This window comes from Kwoniella bestiolae, chromosome 7 (assembly GCF_000512585.2).
Source record: "Kwoniella bestiolae CBS 10118 chromosome 7, complete sequence".
NCBI lineage: Eukaryota > Fungi > Basidiomycota > Tremellomycetes > Tremellales > Cryptococcaceae > Kwoniella > Kwoniella bestiolae.
The window spans coordinates 1,496,510-1,514,338 of record NC_089247.1 but is presented as its reverse complement, the minus strand read 5'-3'; the positions used below and the strand labels follow the sequence as shown (position 1 = coordinate 1,514,338).

Sequence of the window (17,829 nt, the reverse complement as noted above, 5' to 3'; positions counted from 1 at the left end):
GACAGCAAAGTAACATGGTAACAAAGCAAGATAAACCATACTACCTACAAGAGGACGATCAGGAGGGTGAGGCTCTAGTCTTACCTGCCGAAGAGGACGATCCCAGTATACCAAAAGATGAAAGCAAAAAGGACAAGAAGGAGAGGGAGAAGAGGGAGAAGGAAGCTGGAGTGAGGAGGGTCAAAGTGGGTAAGATAGAGCTGGACCCAAAGATTGGTGAGTAACCACCGCTCAATTGTTGCGGCTTCATAGCTGACTCTTCCATACAGACTATACCAACTTCACGTCGGATGGTCCAGGTTTAGACTCCAAGGCTGTACTTGATGAGATGGGGATGATCAACATCTGGGTTGATCTGAAGAAACCATTGCCCGACTTGCCGAAAGATTATGCTAGAGCTGTTAAAGAGTATGCTGTGGACAGGAGGAAGGGTGTCAAGTGTCCTCCGCTGAATATCGTCATTTTCATCGTTGGATCGAGGGGTGAGCTGGACTCTCTTTACTCGCGTGATATCGAAGCTGATCAAAGATACTTGGTGTTACAGGTGACGTCCAGCCATATCTCTCATTAGCATTACATCTTATCACATCCCATTCGCATAGAGTCAGAATAGCCACTCATCCAGATTTCAAGGATTTCGTTCTCGACGGCAGAAATTATCTGAAGGACAAGAAAGGCACGAATGGCGAGAAGCTGGAAGATAAGCTGGAATACTTTGATGTCGGTGGTAATCCGAAGGAATTGATGGCATATATGGTGAAGAGTGAGCTCATTCGTCCTTAAGACTCTGTCTTTTGTTGCATTCGATCGAGTACGTACTACTGACCAAGACATATTGCCAGATCCCGGTCTGCTACCTGGCATGGCGTCCCTCACCAACGGGGATATATCGTCCAAGCGAAAGATGACTGCAGAAATGCTTGAAGGGTTCCATAAATCCACATACACCCCTGACTCAGTATCTGGAAGACCATTCGCGGCAGATGCGATAATCAGTAATCCACCCGTTTTCGGTCATATACATATTGCTGAGGCTTTGGGATTGCCCCTGCACATGACTTTTAGTGAGCTTCCTTTTGCTGAATGCGTTGACAGATATAGCTAACATGTTGCGACCTCAAGCGATGCCATGGTCACCCACGACAGCATTCAATCATCCCTTGGTACGAGTTGAGCAATCCAACGCCGAAAAGGGATTGACCAATTTCCTGAGTTTCGCTTTGGCTGAGATGCTGTGAGCTCGCGATCTATCTCTTGCTTATGGAGATCCACTCACAGCTCATGATATTTCGCAGTACCTGGCAAGGACTAGGAGATGTAATTAACTCCTTCCGAAGTAAAACCCTATACCTTGAACCGCTATCTATGAGCTCCGGTCCCTCGGTGGTAGATCGACTGAAAGTGCCTTGGACGTATTGCTGGAGTGAAGGGTTGATCGAAAAGCCAAAAGATTGGAAAAATCATATCGGTAAGCTAACCAGTTCACGCGAGATACATCAGACGAGAGAGCTTACATCAGTTGTAGACATCTCCGGATTCTACTTCCTCGAAGGCGACACGGATTTCCAGCCGGAACAGGACCTCAAAGAGTTCTTGGACGCCGGTGATCCTCCTGTTTATATCGGGTAAGTCGAAATTCCTCTAGGCGTGAGGGGAAAAACTGATATATTGTTGTAGTTTCGGCTCTGTAGTTGTTGAAGATGCGACTGCTATGACCAGTGAGTTGGAAGAGATATGTGATGATAAAAATTGGAAGTCACCTGACATCGCGAACAGACACCATCTTCGAAGCTGTCAAGGCGGCTAAAGTCAGAGCGTTGGTCAGTGCCGGCTGGGGTGGTCTGGGTGGCTGTGACGTACCGAAGAACGTGTTCATACTGAAAGGTAAGCTATGTCTACATATCCCTGTGAATCTTGCTGACCGTGTTCTTAGGTAATATCCCGCATGATTGGCTGTTCTCGGAAGGACGAGTCAGCGCTGTATGTCATCATGGAGGTGAGCTGACTTGTGCCGAAGATGAGAAAGTGTAGCTGACTGTAGATTATGTATAGGTGCTGGAACTACTGCTATAGGGCTCAGGAATGGTCTACCTACGATCGTTGTCCCATTCTTTGGCGACCAAGCGTAAGTTTTGAAGTTGTTCTCCATGTGGCGAATCGTCCAGCTAACTTTACGGACAGCTTCTGGGGTCAGATGATCAACAAAGCTGGTGCTGGACCTCCTCCCATCCCTCAGAAGACTCTGACTGCCGAGAACCTAGCCAAGGCAATTGAATTTGCCACTTCCCCCCATGCCAAAGCCGCAGCGAAGGGCATGGCAGATAAGATCAAATCTGAATCTGGCGAAGTGAAGGGAGTGGACTCGTTTCATAAGCACCTGCCTCTACTGAATATGAGGTGAGCTTGTTAGCCTGGGAAGCCTTCAAATTGAGCTGAAATGATGATTTGCTTAGATGCGATGTCGACCCTGAACAAATCGCATCGTGGTGGTCCGATAAACTGTGTTTACGACTTAGTGGTTCCGTGGCTGCGTTGATGGTAGAAAAGGGGAAATTGGATTGGAAAGAACTGGAGATTCACCGAGCGAAAGAGTACGATTCGAAGAGGAGGGTGGTAGATCCTATTAGTGGAGGTGCGACTGCTATATTGGGGACTATAACGGGGTATTACGCTGGGATTGCTCAGATCTTCTATAATCCGGTGAGTGATCAGCTCAATTACACTCAAGGATGACCACGGTCACTGGAGGGACGAGCTGATGTCGTAAACTCTAGCCCAAGGGAATAATCAATACCACTACGGCTATACCAAAGGGTCAGTTGACAGTCTAGCTGATCGTCGCGCTACAAGCTGAACTGATTATGTATGAATAGGTATGGTGAACATCATTGATAACATATACGAAGGTATGGAAAATATCCCGCAGATGATCGGTTCGGAACGGGTTAGGGAGAGAGGTAAAGTGGACGATTTCGAGAGTGGAGTGAGGGAAGGTGCCAAGGGTGTCTTTTATGGGTACTGGGATGGTATTACGGGTTTGGTAAGAGAGCCGGTGGAAGGTGCTAAGAAGGAGGTATGTTCGGCTGCGTGAAATGCGAAGTCTTCCATAAGCTGATGGTGTCGTGTGACTAGGGCTTTGTGGGCGCTATCAAAGGTATGGGAAGGAGCTGTACGTCTGCTTATTTTCATTGGACATCGTCGTTGAGTGGAAGCTGATTATGAGTGATCAGACGTGAACGTTACTGCTCGTCCAGCAGCGGGTAGGTGGTTTTCCATTCAGCTGTGAAATTTGCAATGTTCTCGAGACGATAGCTGATTAATTGTTTTGAATAGGCATAGTAGGAGCCATCTCCCTACCCATTCGAGGCCTCACCAAAGCATTCCAAAATAAATTTGCTGCGCCTCGGGAAATCGTCCTAGAACAGCCAAGGAGATTACTTTCCATCGAATCGTTGGAATCTCTTTCCGAAGGAGATAGGGATAGGTTGATGAAGGAGTTTGAAGAGTTGACTGGACCTGAGAAAGTCAAGGAGAGAAGGGAGAGTCTGAAGAAGAGAGCAAAGAGGGTCATGGAGGGTGATGAGACTGCGTTGGACGAGGATGGGGATGACGTTGAGGATGAGAAAGGGGAGGTAGATGTGGAGGTTGAGTCGATGAACACTGGAGAGGTGGGGATGAAGGTGAACACTCCAGAGACGAGTGGAGGAGAGGACAAGGAGAAGAAGTTGAGTGAGATGGAGGAAGCTGAACGGAGGGGGTATGAGCGAGCCCTCAGAGAGATCCAGAAGAGGGAGGGGAAAAGTGATTGATCAGTATAGTAAATCGCATTTGGGGGATAGAAGTAATTGTACATATACGAATCATGCTTGCTTACGGATAGGATACACGGAAATGTAATGTCTTGTAATGTATCTCGTAATCATACTATTCCCGATGGTACTGAATCACACGGTTTTCCATGAGAGTGATCAGATTTTAGGAGCAGAAATGGCAAACAGATTATCAGCATCTGTTGAAGTTCAGTAACAATTAGGGGGCTAGTGGGCTGGGAGGGTTAGGGGAAAGGGGGATCAGTCGTTGCTTCTTGTGCTTCATCATGTCTTACTTTCCCCATTGAGAGTAAGTTGAGAGAACAAGAGAGATGCTCGAAGTCAGGTGGGTGGCAAAACGCACAAATGTGGGTGGACAACCTCCACTTCTCAGTTTGACTTGATTTCGAACATGAGATTTGGGTGAGGATGAGGATAAAAGGAGTTTGTTTTCCTTTCGTTGACTCGAAAGTACGTGGTACGACTGATTCACTGGCCCCAGGATATTCAGCGAAGATTTTCAAGTAGTATCGTCACCTTTTATTTTTCATACCATCATCATTAGACCCATTCTCGACCTATCCATTTTCTGCTTCTAAATCTAACAGAGTCAAGATGTGAGCTATCAAAGATATTCTACTCTGACGTCTCGGCTCATTCACTGACATGATTCCAATGCCGTGATGTAGGACAGGTGATCCCAAAGTACCCACGGACGAGGTACACGAACCTAGGAACGATGAGGAGTCGAGGTCCAAAGGATCATCTTCGTCTTCGTCTTCTTCCATTGTAAGTGAGATAATTTCAAGCAGTGCGAAGATAATGGGCTGATGTGTTTCTGAGATAGGATTCCCCCGATTTGCCATCCACAGCTCGGAGGGAGAAGGTAGAGGAGCATACGACCGAGAGTGCTCTGAAGAGAGTAGCGAGTCTGATCAAATCAGGACGAGGTGAGCATTCCTACATACCCTGCTTGGTCCTCATCCTAGAGATAAATGTACCTCATCTTACACGTCCCGCGAATACAAAGCTACTCAGCTAACATTAATCCTATAATGGCATAGCCAAAAACATCATCCTCCTCCTCGGAGCAGGCATCTCAACCTCAGCGGGCATCCCAGATTTCCGATCACCCAAGACGGGGCTATACCATAATCTTCAGAAGTTGAACTTACCCTTCCCCGAGGCGGTGTTTGAGTTGGGGTTCTTCAGGAAGAGACCACAGCCTTTTTGGGAGTTGGCGAGGGAGATTTATCCGGGGAAATATCATGTGAGTGCACCTGAGCGCAACTTTCAACGAGGAGATCCAAAAGTAAGGGTTGGACCTAATGAAGAGAGATTGGAGGAGTATCGTGTATAGAATATCACGGCAGGCTACGATTCCATTGATTGGCAAAACCCATACGAAACGACATGCTAACCCTCCATGATCATAGCCAACCCCAACGCACTACTTCCTCCCCCTCCTACATCAACACAAGGTGTTAAAACGAGTATTCACCCAAAACATCGATACGCTCGAGACCCTCGCTGGACTTCCCGAAGAAATGATCGTAGAGGCCCATGGGAGTTTTGCCCGATCGCATTGTCTGGACTGTAAGGCCGAGGTGGACCGGGAGAAGATTCTGAAAGCGGGTGTGAGGAGAGGGGAGGTGGTACGGTGTGATAATATGGTTAAGACGAGGGGGAAGAAGGGGGTTTGTGGGGGTCTGGTCAAGCCTGTGAGTTTGCGATCCTGGTATCTGAGGAGAGTCCTTATCCCTACGATAATTTGTTTATCTTGCGTCTTGATAGCTGACTTAATTGGTTTTAGGATATCGTATTTTTCGGTGAAAATCTGCCTGAGAGGTTTTTCAAGTTAATACCTGTGAGTCTACCATCTAATATCAGAAACCGAAAACATGACCTTCCAAATCAGCTGCACGCAAAGCTGATTACGACGTATAGGAACTCAAACAATGCGATCTCCTCTTAGTCATCGGTACATCCCTCCAAGTCCAACCTTTTGCCTCACTAGTCGATAGAGTATCCCTGGATTGCCCCAGATTACTTATAAACAGAGAACCTGTTGGACCGTTCGAAAATATACGTGGCTCGGAATCAGGATTACCAGCTTCTCTGAACAAGATTTTGAATCCGAGGAGTGGTCAGAGGGATATGTATTGGGAGGGAGATGCCGACGAGGGGATATATGAGTTGGTAGAGGAATTGGGGTGGGGCCAGGAGTTTGGGGAGATTATGGGTAAGGGGAAGAAGGAGTTGGAGAGGAGGTATAGAGCTGAGAGGGGGGAGGGTGATTCTAGTGAGGGGGAAAAGGGGGTAAGAGAGAAAGTCGGGAAGGAGGTGAGGGCTATGAAGGAGGTTGTGGGTGAGAAAGACGAGGCAGAAGAGTTGGAAGAAGCTATTCGAAGGCAGCTCAAACTATAGAATCGTCAGGGGAAGAATCGTTATAGTGACGAGTGGAGTGGATGGCATGATTCTGTCAACGACAACTCAAGCTATAGAATCCTACGGGGAGGATGAAAGTACTGACAAGTGGATGGCATGATTTCGTCAGAGCTTCATATGCGGATGTTGTAATACCATGTTCTCTATGTGGATGTTGTATTAAGCCTTTAGAGATCAAACATGCAATAATCATATATCGTATATCATCGGATCGAAAAAGGGGTATATAATAAGTGTTCTCCGTAAGGGGGTCGTAAACGAAATAAGATACAACGACAATGTCTAATCCGTGGGTGGGTATATGGTATATAGGAGTTTATCTGAGTCCGCGGTGTCTCCACATTTCTATCTCCGTCCTTTTCTTCCATCGAATACCGGTCTGTGGTCAAATGGTTATACCCATCTCCACCTGGTTGGTCTTCTTCCCTATAATGACTCCTCTGCCTCCTCTGTATTCGAATATCGCTCACTCGCCCCTACAAAACCACACACTTCTTCCCCCTCCCCTTCCCCCTCGAACCCTTCTTCAAACTCTCCCTAACCGCACTATCAAACACCTCCTTCACACCCCACCCTTCCTTGGCCGAACACTCCAAATACCTCTTCGCTCCTATCTCTTTACTGATCTTCTCAGCCTCTATCGACGTTATCGGTTTCGTTCCCTGCGCTGCCATTAGGGATTGCGTCTGTGGGTCGGATCGGAGGTCGGTCTTGGTGCAGATTAGGAGGATGGGGACGGTTTCGCAGAAATGAGCCATTTCGGGGTACCACTGGGTAGTCAGAGCAGAGGAAGTGTTAGAGGGTAGAGGAGAACATGAGGGGGGTGGAGGGAAGAGGAAAGGATAGATAGGTCAGCGTATGATCTAATCGATATTTCATTCCAGTCTTCCTCCCTGCTTCGTGATTTGCGTGAATCACTCTCTAGGTATTACATATCCTCCTTATCGCAATTCCCCCTTCTAAGCCCAGAGACTATTACCTCGAACGCTATCAGCCAAGACAATAGGACCCACCTTATCCTGCACATTCAGCAAACTAGGCCTGTGATTACACGCAAACACGATTAAAATCACGTCCGTATCGTTATAACTCAGTGGTCTCAATCTATCGAAATCTTCTTGTCCTGCTGTATCCCATAATGCCAGTTCAATGATTTTTGTGGGGTCGTTGGGGGAGGGGATCATCGTTATCAGGTTTTCGAATACTGTTGGGACGTATTCCTATGGTCACGGGACGTAGTCAGTTATTGTCCAGATGTAAGGTCTGTGGAGGTTGAGAAGGACTTTGATTGATGTGAGTTGATAGAGACCAGCATACAGCTGAGGGGCAGATGATACGACATGGCTGTCCAAAAGAATCCATTCCTAAATCTGATGTCTCGACTACTCACCTCGGGAAATCGGTTCTCCGCATATACCGTCAACAGACATGTTTTACCGCAGCCTACAACCGTAACTCATTATCAGCAACTGCTCTACGAGAACATGAATCTGCCAGCTATACGAGTCGATATGACTCACCTCCATCACCCACCACTACCAACTTTCTCTTTATATCTGGTCTTCTCGTAGGTGCGTTGCTCTCGTTATACGTCTGTGCGGTGAGGGGTATGTCAGTTGACGCATGGGGTAAGAGAGTTAAGGTGTTTGAGCAGGGCACTCACCGACATGATGGCTCAACTTGGAGGGATTGGTTATAGAAGGGGATGTAACAAGCAGAAGAGTATTGACGATTGAAGATATCAACAAGTGTCTTTTCAATAATGTTTTCGTTTCATCTTGTTAAGTTGAGTAAGGAGCAAACGCGTAGAGGTGCAAGCGCGAGTAATAACAAATACACGTGTCATTTTAAACGGGTGACGGAAGCAAACATATCATCGCCTACATACCCAAACTATCGGCATGATCCTCCACACATTCCTCTGTTGGTGAGATATAAATTTTACTTTTTCCGGATCACATCTTGATTTCTCTTCTACCTTCTCTATTACATCAAAGCTAGCCTACGAGGCAAAGCTCAACTTCACTCTTCTGAAATGATCCTATCCTGATACCCTCACCTGTCAGACGATGTTACTATCACCTCGTTCTGCTCCCCTTGCCCATTCTTTGGATAAGATCCCGACCCCTCTCGTTTCCCCTCGCACCGTTTCTCCGGTCAAAGGTAAATCAAAAGCCTCTTCTCCAGAGTACGCGCCAGAACCAGAGGACGATAACGACGAAGATGAAGAATTCGAGGAGAAACCGAAACTCTCCCGATCCAACTCAAGATCAAGGTCCACCTCTTTACCCGCTTGTAGGACTGAACGTCGGTTCAAGTGTCTTCATCCAGGATGCGATAAAGCATATTTCAAACCTTCGAGATTGGCCGAACATGAGCTGAGTCATACCGGAGAGGTGAGTCAGCTGTTTTACTATTGAATGATGGCAGCAGCTGATGGATTCGTCCGCAGAGACCCCACAAATGCCCAAACTGTGGTCAATCGTACCTCCGAGCGTCCCACCTTCACGCTCATATGCGAACTCACCTCTCGGCAGAGGCTAAACCGTTTGCATGTGAACGAGAGGGATGTGGAAAGTCGTTCTGGACTGCTACGCATTTGAAGAGGCATTATGACGTGCATGATCGAGCCGAGGTTTACGCTGTGAGCTTTCTCATTTTTTCCCTTGTCGTAGATCTTAGCTCACTCTGATATGGTCAGTGCGAACAATGTGACGAGACTTTTCCGAAAGCTCATCTACTTCGAGATCATGTGACTCTCACGCACATGCCTGAAGGTACAAAGCCCTATCCTTGTTCGCATGAAGGGTGTGATCAAAGCTTCAAGATGAAGGCTCATCTCAAGGCGCATGAGAAGACCCATGATCGTGAGTTCAGCCGTGTTTTCCATCGGGTATCGCCTGACCAAGCTGACCTCCGCTCTAGCCAATCGGTACACATGCTCTCATCCCTCCCACGGCACCGAGTTCCCTTCTTTCCCCGTATGGTCCGCTCTCCAAACGCACATCCACACCGCCCACCCGCCCATCTGCCCGCATCTGGAATGTAACGGTCGAACATTCAAGAATGCCGGAAGGTTGAAGGACCACCTGAAGGTTCATGCTGAACAGGCAGTCGATAAAGCCGCGTTGGCGGTGAAACAACCCGAAGGTGAAACCCCTCAGATCATAGCTGATGGTCTATCGAGACGGGCCAAGCGAAGACGGATAAGTGAATTGAATGCTGGCGAGGATGGCGGATCAAGTCCGAAGTTGAGGAGAGTGATGTCTGGAGAAGCTGGGAAGGACTGGTGGTGCGAAGAAGATGGCTGTGAGAAGAGGTTCAAGACGGTGAGTATGGTGATGAATACCACAGTTCAGTCTCCTATCATTGCTCTCACACACCCACTCTTCTTCCCCCCACCCGCGCAAATGATTATAAACTGAAGTCGCGACCGATCGTTCCGGCATCTCTGTCAGACGGAGAGTCCCTCGGGACAATCGTGTTTGATAGAGATGTCGGACGATTACAATATGTGCTATTGACTTCATGCACCACCCTCTGATGCGCTCAATCCTTCCCTCTTGACTCTACATGTATGAAGTGGAAAAAGAGTGGAACGCTGATACGCTCGATGTCATGTAGAAATTCGCCCTTGAAGCTCATCGAAAGGCCATCCATCTCGCACTTCGACCTCACGTCTGTCCCATAGAAGGATGTGATAAGTCGTATCCACACCGAGCGAACCTCAATAGGCATATCGCTACGCACTCGAGACCTACTACCCCATCCGGTACCAAAGACGATAATGGTAACAACCACGGTCTGGTCGGGAAAGTCAAAGAAGCTAGAAGGTTCGGTTGTCCCGCTCATGCTTTTGCGAGATTTGCTGGAATGTCGTCATCTGGCGATACCGAGGCTGGTCAAACTGCTGGTATGAACGCCGACGCCTCAAGGGAGGACGACGAGTACATCCCACCATTGGACGACGGTAGATGCCTGATGAGATTTTGGAGGGTATACGACATACGGCGTCATCTCAAGGCTGAACATGCGATAGAGCTGGAAGATATGGAAGTGAGGAGGTTGTTATTGTTCGATGGACAGACTGGGGAGTAGTTTCCACGATGTTAACGCTAACGAATTTACGACTTTGTTTTTTGTATATACATATTTTTAGTTGTTGATTGTATATAGATTGTATAGATCTTGCGTTGCCATGGTATACTATAATGCGCGGTATAATGCCAATATAAGAGAACAACATCTTACCAAATCAGATCAGATGGGCTTGGAATCGGATATTGAAGGATGTCAAGTATCAGAACAATACTACCAGATCCTTCCCGAGTCTTCCTCATAGCTCTTCTCGAGAATACTATATTTCTCTATCGCACCATCCAAAAACGTCTTGAACCCCACATTCTCCCCGACATCCGCTCTATTCAAATCAGCGAACCAATCCATATTCAATATCTCACTCGCACCAACCCTTCTACTCGGATCCAGTCTCAACAACCCCCCGATAACATGCAGTACACCCCGTCGACCCTCCTCTGACAAATAGGCAAGTAGAGGTAGATGATCGTCCAGTGGTGTAGGTGAGGAAGGAGGGAAATCCATCTTGTTTGAATCGGGAAGTAAGGTGAATTCCTAATTCCCATTTACGTATCAGCTTGAATGGACCTCAAAGACGTAGATTATAGACGTACAGGCCAATTGTCCATGGACGGTCTACCCATCACTCTGAATATGCTGGCTCCTAGTCCTAGTGATCCATAAGCAGAATCGAAGAGGGGTTTCCTACTCCCCGTTCCCGTCATATTCAATCGTGAATCAAGCGGATCTTCCTCTTCTAGCGGGTCAGAGCTAGAATGAGAACAGGATGAGGACGAGGATGATACAGAGTCTGATGAATCTGAGCCAAAGGAGAAAGGTCGGAAGAGCTGTGCGATGATACACCCCACTGCCCATAGATCGATCTTGGTCGGATCATATGTGGAGGGAGAGAAGAGAAGTTCTGGAGCGCGATACGATCTGTTTGGTGTGTTAGCTGGGCGTTCTCGAGATGGACTATTTCGTTGGTTAATTTTGGTGATGTGGGGAGATCGTACTGGATTGAAGTGCGATGGCTGAGTTTGGGCGGTGAGAGGCGGATAGGAATAGAGACGGTGGGGAGAGGAAGAAGAGGGCAGAGGTCGAAGTGTAACAGGGAGGAGAGCGAGGAGAGCGAGTAGAAGGAGAAGAGGGGGAAGAGGGAGTAGAAGGGGAAGAGGGGGGAAGAGGGGAAGAGGGGAAGAGGGGAAGAGGGGAAGAGGGGAAGAGGGGAAGAGGGGAAGAGGGGGAAGAGGGGGAAGAGGGGGAAGAGGGAGAATGGGTAAGATGAGGAAGAGAGAAGAATTGGAGGAGAGAGGAAACGGGAAGGGGAGGAGAGAGTGCCGAGAGGGGGAAAGGGGGAGGGGGGGAAAGATGAATTCAAAGAGATAGAACTCACCCAGTCCCCACGTCACAGCACATTACCCCATCGTTCTCCTTCCATCCCTCCTGTTCACCCTGAGAATATCCCTGGAAAGATCTCGCTTGAACGGAGGTATAAGCGATCCCAAAATCGATGATCCTGACGTTCCCATGGGCATCAAACATGACGTTCGAGGGGTTTAAATCTCTGTGCGCAATGGGAGGAATGAGTGAATGGAGGTATGATACACCGCATAGGAGCTGATACGAGATTATCTTGGGAACTGGATTATCTAGTTCGGAGGATGAGGAGGGGAAGGGAAAAGAGGGGTCTTGGAATAACTCGGATAATGATATGGGATAGAGAGGGAGAGATAGGGTATGTTGGACGGTTTGTTCGTCATACTCGTACGATAGGAGGTTTACTATCTACAGCAATAGCATGGATCAGCTTGTATATCAACCTGAAACTGAAATGCTATAGCGGTTCATACCTACTCTCTCGGTACCTGACAAATACACTCACATGACGATGATCCACCTTCCTGAGCATATCCACCTCGTGCACAATATTATGCGGTTCCCTTCCCCTCACGTACCCATCTAATGGTGCGTAGACTCGCTTCAGTACTTTCCAACCCCCTATCCCACCGTGATCATTCACGGCCTTTTCGATCTCGTCGGACTGACCATGACCTGGAGCTCTAGCCTCATGGCTGTCGACGTCGGTCTCGTGATTCAAAGGAACAGCGTAGATATCGCCTTGACGACCTATCTATTTGCTATCAGCTATCTTATCTTACTTCACTTTACACTGAGTTGAATTTGAGAAAGGTACGGATTGGAATGCCCGTTATTCACATTGAGATATCGGTATCATCTTCATTTTCGACTCATCATGTTTGACAGCCTAAGTACTTCCGCTATGATCGACCCCTTTATACAATAGACCTGACAGGGAGAAGGTTCTTGATGTTGATGACTTTTGCGAAGAAGAAGAAAAAGAAGAAGATTGAAGAGAATCACTCGACTCGTCGGGAATGGTTTGGGTGGTTGTCGAAAGTGGAGGTGGTGATTCATTCCAATGGTAACTTTAATGGCGCAGAGATCAACGTCTATGTGTGGTGACCGACGCATGCATCGATTGCGACGAACCAGAGTAGATTGGTGCAGGCTCTTCGATATATCGACAATATCATGTATATGCATCAAGCACCAAAATCTATCTATCATCAATCTACCATAGTCCATGTTACTTCCCCCACCCACCCAATCTACTTATCGATCCCGAACTACTACTAGGAGTACCAGAACCCATCAAACTCATAGGTCTCAATCCCTTCCCACCTCCCTCTTCCTTACTTGTAGTCTGACCAGCAGATTGCGTTGCCGTCGTAGTTGGCGCACCATTAGCGGCACCTCCTCCTCGTAATGTCGATATTCTAGATCCGAAGAAACTGCCTATCCCACTTCCTATTCCCCCGAGCGTAGCTTTGATATCTTCTATTTGTTTTGCACCTTGTCCCGCGCCCGGCGGAGGTATAGACGAAGTTGGTGGAGTGGATGTACCTTTATTGGTCTTCTGTTGGGCTTGCGCATCCTCACGCTGCTGTAATCTCGTGTTGACTTCTGATCTGACTCCGTCAAATGCCTTGAACAAGGATGAAGAACCCGCTGCGAATGCTGAGCTCAGGGCATCTCGTGTAGGACCGAGCTGCTGGTCCAGGTGGAGGTCGTGGAAGCCCTCTATACGTTCGAGTCAGCAAATGTCTAAGAAAGGGTGCTTTGCCCTCAAGGAAGCATAGCAAGCGCAGCGCAAATCCTTCGTCAAGCTTGAGGAGGAAGGGACAAGGTGTAAAGAATTGACTCGAATAGTAAAAACCGTTCGGGGGTATCTGATAAGAAAGCTAAGACAATCACTAACCAGCCAACCTCAATCCCAAATCCGAAACAGCATTAACCTTCCCTTCGCAAGGATGCCTACGTGATTCACGATCACACATCAGCTTTTCTTGAGTCCACGATTTGAGAAGGTACTCGAAACTGAGGTAAAACCACTCACCTAGGCTCGCAAATATCGAACAAAGCAGGATCCGTACACCCATTCCATATTTCATACGCGGGTGTACCCTTGAACGACGCTATCCAATTTTCAGAGAATGGTGAGATGATGGGTCCATCTCCAGCTGGTCCGCCTGTCAGCGTGACGTTTAGCGTGACTCGTGATCACCATGTCCAGGCTGTGAAGTCTAGGCGTAGAGGATGACTCAAACCATCGAGGTCCCGAATGATCCTTTGAGATGGCGTGGAAATGACTTACCAACTCCCACTATCGATATGTCCTGCCTTTTCGCTTTCGTCAAAAATTCTGCATATTTGATAGAAGATAATGCTCCGCATATGTACTCTTCGAAACGGGATCGCAAGTCGTCGTCACTTCCTTTGAATCTGAAGTGGTCTAGATCAGCTTGTACCCTAGGTTAATGGACTTCGGTCGACTCACCCTGGACGCTCTCCCTCAGGCTAGATTAGATTTCATTAGTCAGCTCGGATCGCAGATCAGCAATCGATGTCAGAGAAGACCCACCAAGCTCCAAGACTCCTCAACGGTCCTCACAACATCATCCATCCATTTCCTATCCGCGGGCGTAAGCGTCACCAGCCTCTCTATCTTGGGATCGCTAAATTCGAAAGTATTTGTGTCGATCTGAGTTATCCCCACGGGCTTATCAGCGACCCTCTACTACCCCTTGTGACAAGACGACAGGCGATGCAAGAGGGGAGAGAGACGACCGGACCTACATTAACCAACAAATCATATTTACAATCCTTCTGCTGCGTTACAATCTGGTTCGTCGTCCCCACCAACCACGACTTAGCTTGTAGCATGTGTATCTGCTGTAATGGCATGTAAGGTTGGAAGAATGAATCTTTGCCGAACACTTGGAGAGCTATGTATGGGATCAATCATCAGCGAATTGGATGAGCTGGACTGGAGAAAGCTAAACATGAACGCACGCAATCCCATATATCTGAGTAAACTCGATCTATCACTTGTCCTTAACGACGTCGGCCTCACCCTCGTCTTCTTTGCGTCTAGATCGGGTGATCCGGAGTCTCGCAGACTCATGAGAAGGCCTGAGAAATGGTTCAGCTAAAGAAATCGAGGTGATAGGTGATGGAAGAGCTGACCTGGTATAAGCGAGACAAGGGAGTATTGATACGTGCAGAGCTTTTCCACGGGATAGCCGTAGAGCATCACCTATCAAGTTCACATGTCAGCCATATTCACATTCATGGAAAAAGGATAGCTCACCCTCTTCTGCAGCATTAGCAGCTTGAGCAATGTCAGAGTCCGATGTCTAAACTTATGTACCAAATCTCTGAGACTTGTACCTACAAAGAACAGTTAGCTAGTTCACGTACATCAAGCCGATGCTTAGCTCACCGATATATATAGCCCCCTCGTTGCTCTTCCCTTCCAAGCTTGATTCTAGGGATGTATAGAAATCTTCCAATATCTCGGTTTGGGTGAAGTCGCTAAATGTACTACATGAGCTAGATTCCTTGAAGTATACTTTGAAATATAGCTCACCGTTGGGCGAAGTAGGCTCTGGTAACAACTCCGAGTTTATCACTGCATCGTCTCGTTAGCTGTTTTTAGGTAGATATTGAAGACTTCAGACGAACCGTATTGGGCCCTGTGGCGCACAATCATAAGCTGCATTCCAGTCATTAGAGAGGGTGTCATAACTCACAAATACAGGTTGACTAGCAATCACCACCACAGCTTTCTGCACCATACTCCTCGTCACGTCACTCGGACGTCGGGTCAGCTCTGAAGATGCCAGTTGTCGATTACACCTGCAACGATGGCATCAGCACAAGTCTTGGTGAATTACTACACTAGTGTGCGGTTGGTGCGGGCGGAAGTGTCACTTACGATATTCCGAACAACGTCTGATTCGAAGGTACGTCCGTAGGTACTTGACCTCCGGAAGGTGAGTAGGTGCAGTGCTATCACATCGGATCCATCAGTCTAGTCCTTTGGATATTTGCGGAGAACGGTGGTACGGGAGAGACCCACGAAATACGAGTAATCCTCTTCGCTCTAAGACATACGTATCTGTCAGCTGAAGTATATATCTGCCACGGCGAAGATAGCTCACCAAGTGCGCTCCGTCAGGCAACGCCAAGAACGGTAACAACCTCATCCAGTCCTCATCATCCTGGATAGCTAATTGCAATGAAGGGGGGTATGAGAATTCCACTGTGGGTCCAATCTACATGTTGAGGAATATCAGCTATCATTCTCCTATTTCCATACATCGGACGGGGTATAAGGCAGAGGAACGAGGGGACATACCAGATGATTGAAATCCACCACAGCAACACCCAAAACCAACGGCGTTGGCCCGTCCCCACCAGTCAGCAACGTACTAATCGTTGTACTGCTCACAGCGCTCGACTTCGTCGACAGAGGAGGTCTCGAGGAGCCAGCTATGGAAGAAGAAGGATAGCTGATAGAGGATGAAGACGATTCTCTCCATGATTGATCTTTGGCAGGGTTGGGCGAAGGAGCATCTAAATCTACGTTGTCCAGGAATTCTTCTGCGTCATTGTGGATGTTGTCTTTTGGTGCAGCTGAGAAGTCGAATAGTGGGGATGAGGTGCGTTTGTCTACTGGCGAGTAGGAGGACATGGCGGTTTAGGTGTATGATGAAAGGTGAAAGATGAAAGGGGTTGAAGATGAAGGTGAAATTGAGAGTGAGGATGTGAGGATGATTTATTGACGAGACGCGTTCAACCCATTATGACGCACTGACCCCTTCCTCTCATTTACTTGCTAGGACAGGAATTGCCCATTCTTCATCTATTGTCATGGACATAGCAATTGCTCGCTACGGCTGGTATCATGCAAGCCAACAAGTATGGATCTAGTTGTTCTCGTACATATAGGAAATCCCAAGAGCAGTGCATGCATTATACGTGTAATTTATACAGACCCAGGAGGAGGCGGTGGCGCAACCGTCTCACCCTCCTTCACATTCTTCGTAGCCTCCTTCGATATCGGATTGGAAGTTTCTATCGTAGGCATAGGAGACTCGGGTGCAGAGGGTGGTGGTGGAGCTTCAGCCTCTCGTTCAGCTTTTATCCTCTCCAATGCTCTGAATACTTTAGATTGGAGGTAATGCGAGTGTGTGGGTGTTCGAGAAGATTTCTTGGCTGCTGAGGATGAGGGGGTGGTATGTGTTTCGGGTTTGACGGTGGGTGGACCGTTCGCGGCGAATATCTGGTCGTAGTGCTGTGTTTGGGAGTGGGTATGATCAGTATTCGATGGACCAAGATATTTGATAGGTTTCAGATATTGCCTTAGCAAGCCAAATGAAATACCACACACCTTCTGGATCACCTCCATCGCATCATCCTTCTTCACATTCAAAATCAGGTGCGCCTCGTCCAGACTCATATTCAGCTGACTCGTTATTTTGTTTTTCGACGATCCAGCTCCTCCAGGTCCAGAATCGACGGCACCTTCGGGTTTGTGCTTGAAGTCTGTGCATAATACATCGGCATCAGTGAGTTGGTCGACGTCTATAAAGTTGTAAGATGCGACGATGTGTGATGCTCTGCAGGGATGATGGGATAGATTTACTTGAGGAGATGGACTCACTCTTTACCGCCTGGGAGCCAGCTGCAGCCGTGGCTTTCCCCAGCACCCTTATACCCGTTACTACCAGCTCGGCGATTACTCGAGGGGCGGACTAAAACAGCTCAGACTTAGCAATGTCATTCACAAGCAGCAAAAGGAAGTGGGAACATACCATTTCGGATTAAGAATGATACCACAGATTCGAAGGAAGAGAAGAGATATATTATCGTTTGCGTATTTCGGAGCTGAAAATATCGACTTTGCGGGATACTCTTGACTTGACGGCCTGAATATTGATGATGCTCCTTCGCTGCTAGTGCTGCCTTGTGGATGTATGATGTATGGACTAGGTCGTATGGGTCTGTAGGTGAAAAATCAGAACAAGACCTTTTAACCGTTGATTGACTTTGCCGAAATGAGATGGAAATCTCGAAATGAAATCTCGAAATATCTCTGAACCATGATAAAGTGAGTGGCACAAAT

The 17,829-nt window shown here is 47.7% G+C and overlaps 7 protein-coding genes across 7 annotated transcripts; 3 read left to right on the top strand and 4 right to left on the bottom strand.

Annotated features, from left to right (window-relative positions):
- Positions 1-14: 14 nt before the first annotated feature.
- Positions 15-3,809, top strand: I302_108480 (uncharacterized protein; the record flags this gene model as incomplete). Its single annotated transcript, XM_065870679.1, has 18 exons — positions 15-216; positions 270-482; positions 545-763; positions 843-1,064; positions 1,123-1,234; positions 1,296-1,468; positions 1,526-1,625; positions 1,678-1,718; positions 1,777-1,884; positions 1,934-1,996; positions 2,053-2,125; positions 2,182-2,397; positions 2,454-2,700; positions 2,775-2,814; positions 2,874-3,073; positions 3,133-3,169; positions 3,231-3,260; positions 3,334-3,809. 18 exons carry the CDS (start codon positions 15-17, stop codon positions 3,807-3,809), a joined length of 2,772 nt encoding a protein of 923 aa, XP_065726751.1.
- Positions 3,810-4,141: 332 nt separating this feature from the next.
- On the top strand, positions 4,142-6,236 carry I302_108479 (uncharacterized protein; the record flags this gene model as incomplete). The annotated part of the gene is made up of 7 exons (XM_019193751.1): positions 4,142-4,155; positions 4,499-4,598; positions 4,657-4,759; positions 4,874-5,079; positions 5,246-5,530; positions 5,623-5,676; positions 5,757-6,236. The coding sequence occupies 7 exons, from the start codon at positions 4,142-4,144 to the stop codon at positions 6,234-6,236; spliced, it is 1,242 nt and encodes a 413-aa protein (XP_019043874.1).
- Positions 6,237-6,733: 497 nt separating this feature from the next.
- On the bottom strand, positions 6,734-7,926 carry I302_108478 (uncharacterized protein; the record flags this gene model as incomplete). Its single annotated transcript, XM_019193752.1, has 5 exons — positions 6,734-7,027; positions 7,271-7,477; positions 7,648-7,700; positions 7,778-7,850; positions 7,921-7,926. 5 exons carry the CDS (start codon positions 7,924-7,926, stop codon positions 6,734-6,736), a joined length of 633 nt encoding a protein of 210 aa, XP_019043875.1.
- A 400-nt stretch (positions 7,927-8,326) lies between these two features.
- Positions 8,327-10,355, top strand: I302_108477 (uncharacterized protein; the record flags this gene model as incomplete). Its single annotated transcript, XM_019193753.1, has 5 exons — positions 8,327-8,653; positions 8,710-8,901; positions 8,959-9,124; positions 9,183-9,586; positions 9,882-10,355. The coding sequence occupies 5 exons, from the start codon at positions 8,327-8,329 to the stop codon at positions 10,353-10,355; spliced, it is 1,563 nt and encodes a 520-aa protein (XP_019043876.1).
- Positions 10,356-10,568: 213 nt separating this feature from the next.
- I302_108476 (uncharacterized protein) lies at positions 10,569-12,579 on the bottom strand (the record flags this gene model as incomplete). The annotated part of the gene is made up of 5 exons (XM_019193754.2): positions 10,569-10,889; positions 10,949-11,273; positions 11,731-12,122; positions 12,220-12,464; positions 12,555-12,579. The coding sequence occupies 5 exons, from the start codon at positions 12,577-12,579 to the stop codon at positions 10,569-10,571; spliced, it is 1,308 nt and encodes a 435-aa protein (XP_019043877.2).
- Positions 12,580-12,945: 366 nt separating this feature from the next.
- On the bottom strand, positions 12,946-16,395 carry I302_108475 (uncharacterized protein; the record flags this gene model as incomplete). The annotated part of the gene is made up of 17 exons (XM_019193755.1): positions 12,946-13,439; positions 13,618-13,673; positions 13,756-13,888; positions 14,014-14,141; positions 14,197-14,216; positions 14,281-14,400; positions 14,496-14,644; positions 14,712-14,831; positions 14,886-14,955; positions 15,010-15,089; positions 15,142-15,233; positions 15,289-15,347; positions 15,452-15,557; positions 15,637-15,710; positions 15,781-15,804; positions 15,863-15,976; positions 16,060-16,395. 17 exons carry the CDS (start codon positions 16,393-16,395, stop codon positions 12,946-12,948), a joined length of 2,175 nt encoding a protein of 724 aa, XP_019043878.1.
- Positions 16,396-16,689: 294 nt separating this feature from the next.
- Positions 16,690-17,521, bottom strand: I302_108474 (uncharacterized protein; the record flags this gene model as incomplete). The annotated part of the gene is made up of 4 exons (XM_065870678.1): positions 16,690-16,998; positions 17,095-17,249; positions 17,368-17,458; positions 17,519-17,521. The coding sequence occupies 4 exons, from the start codon at positions 17,519-17,521 to the stop codon at positions 16,690-16,692; spliced, it is 558 nt and encodes a 185-aa protein (XP_065726750.1).
- Between the last annotated feature and the right edge of the window lie 308 nt (positions 17,522-17,829).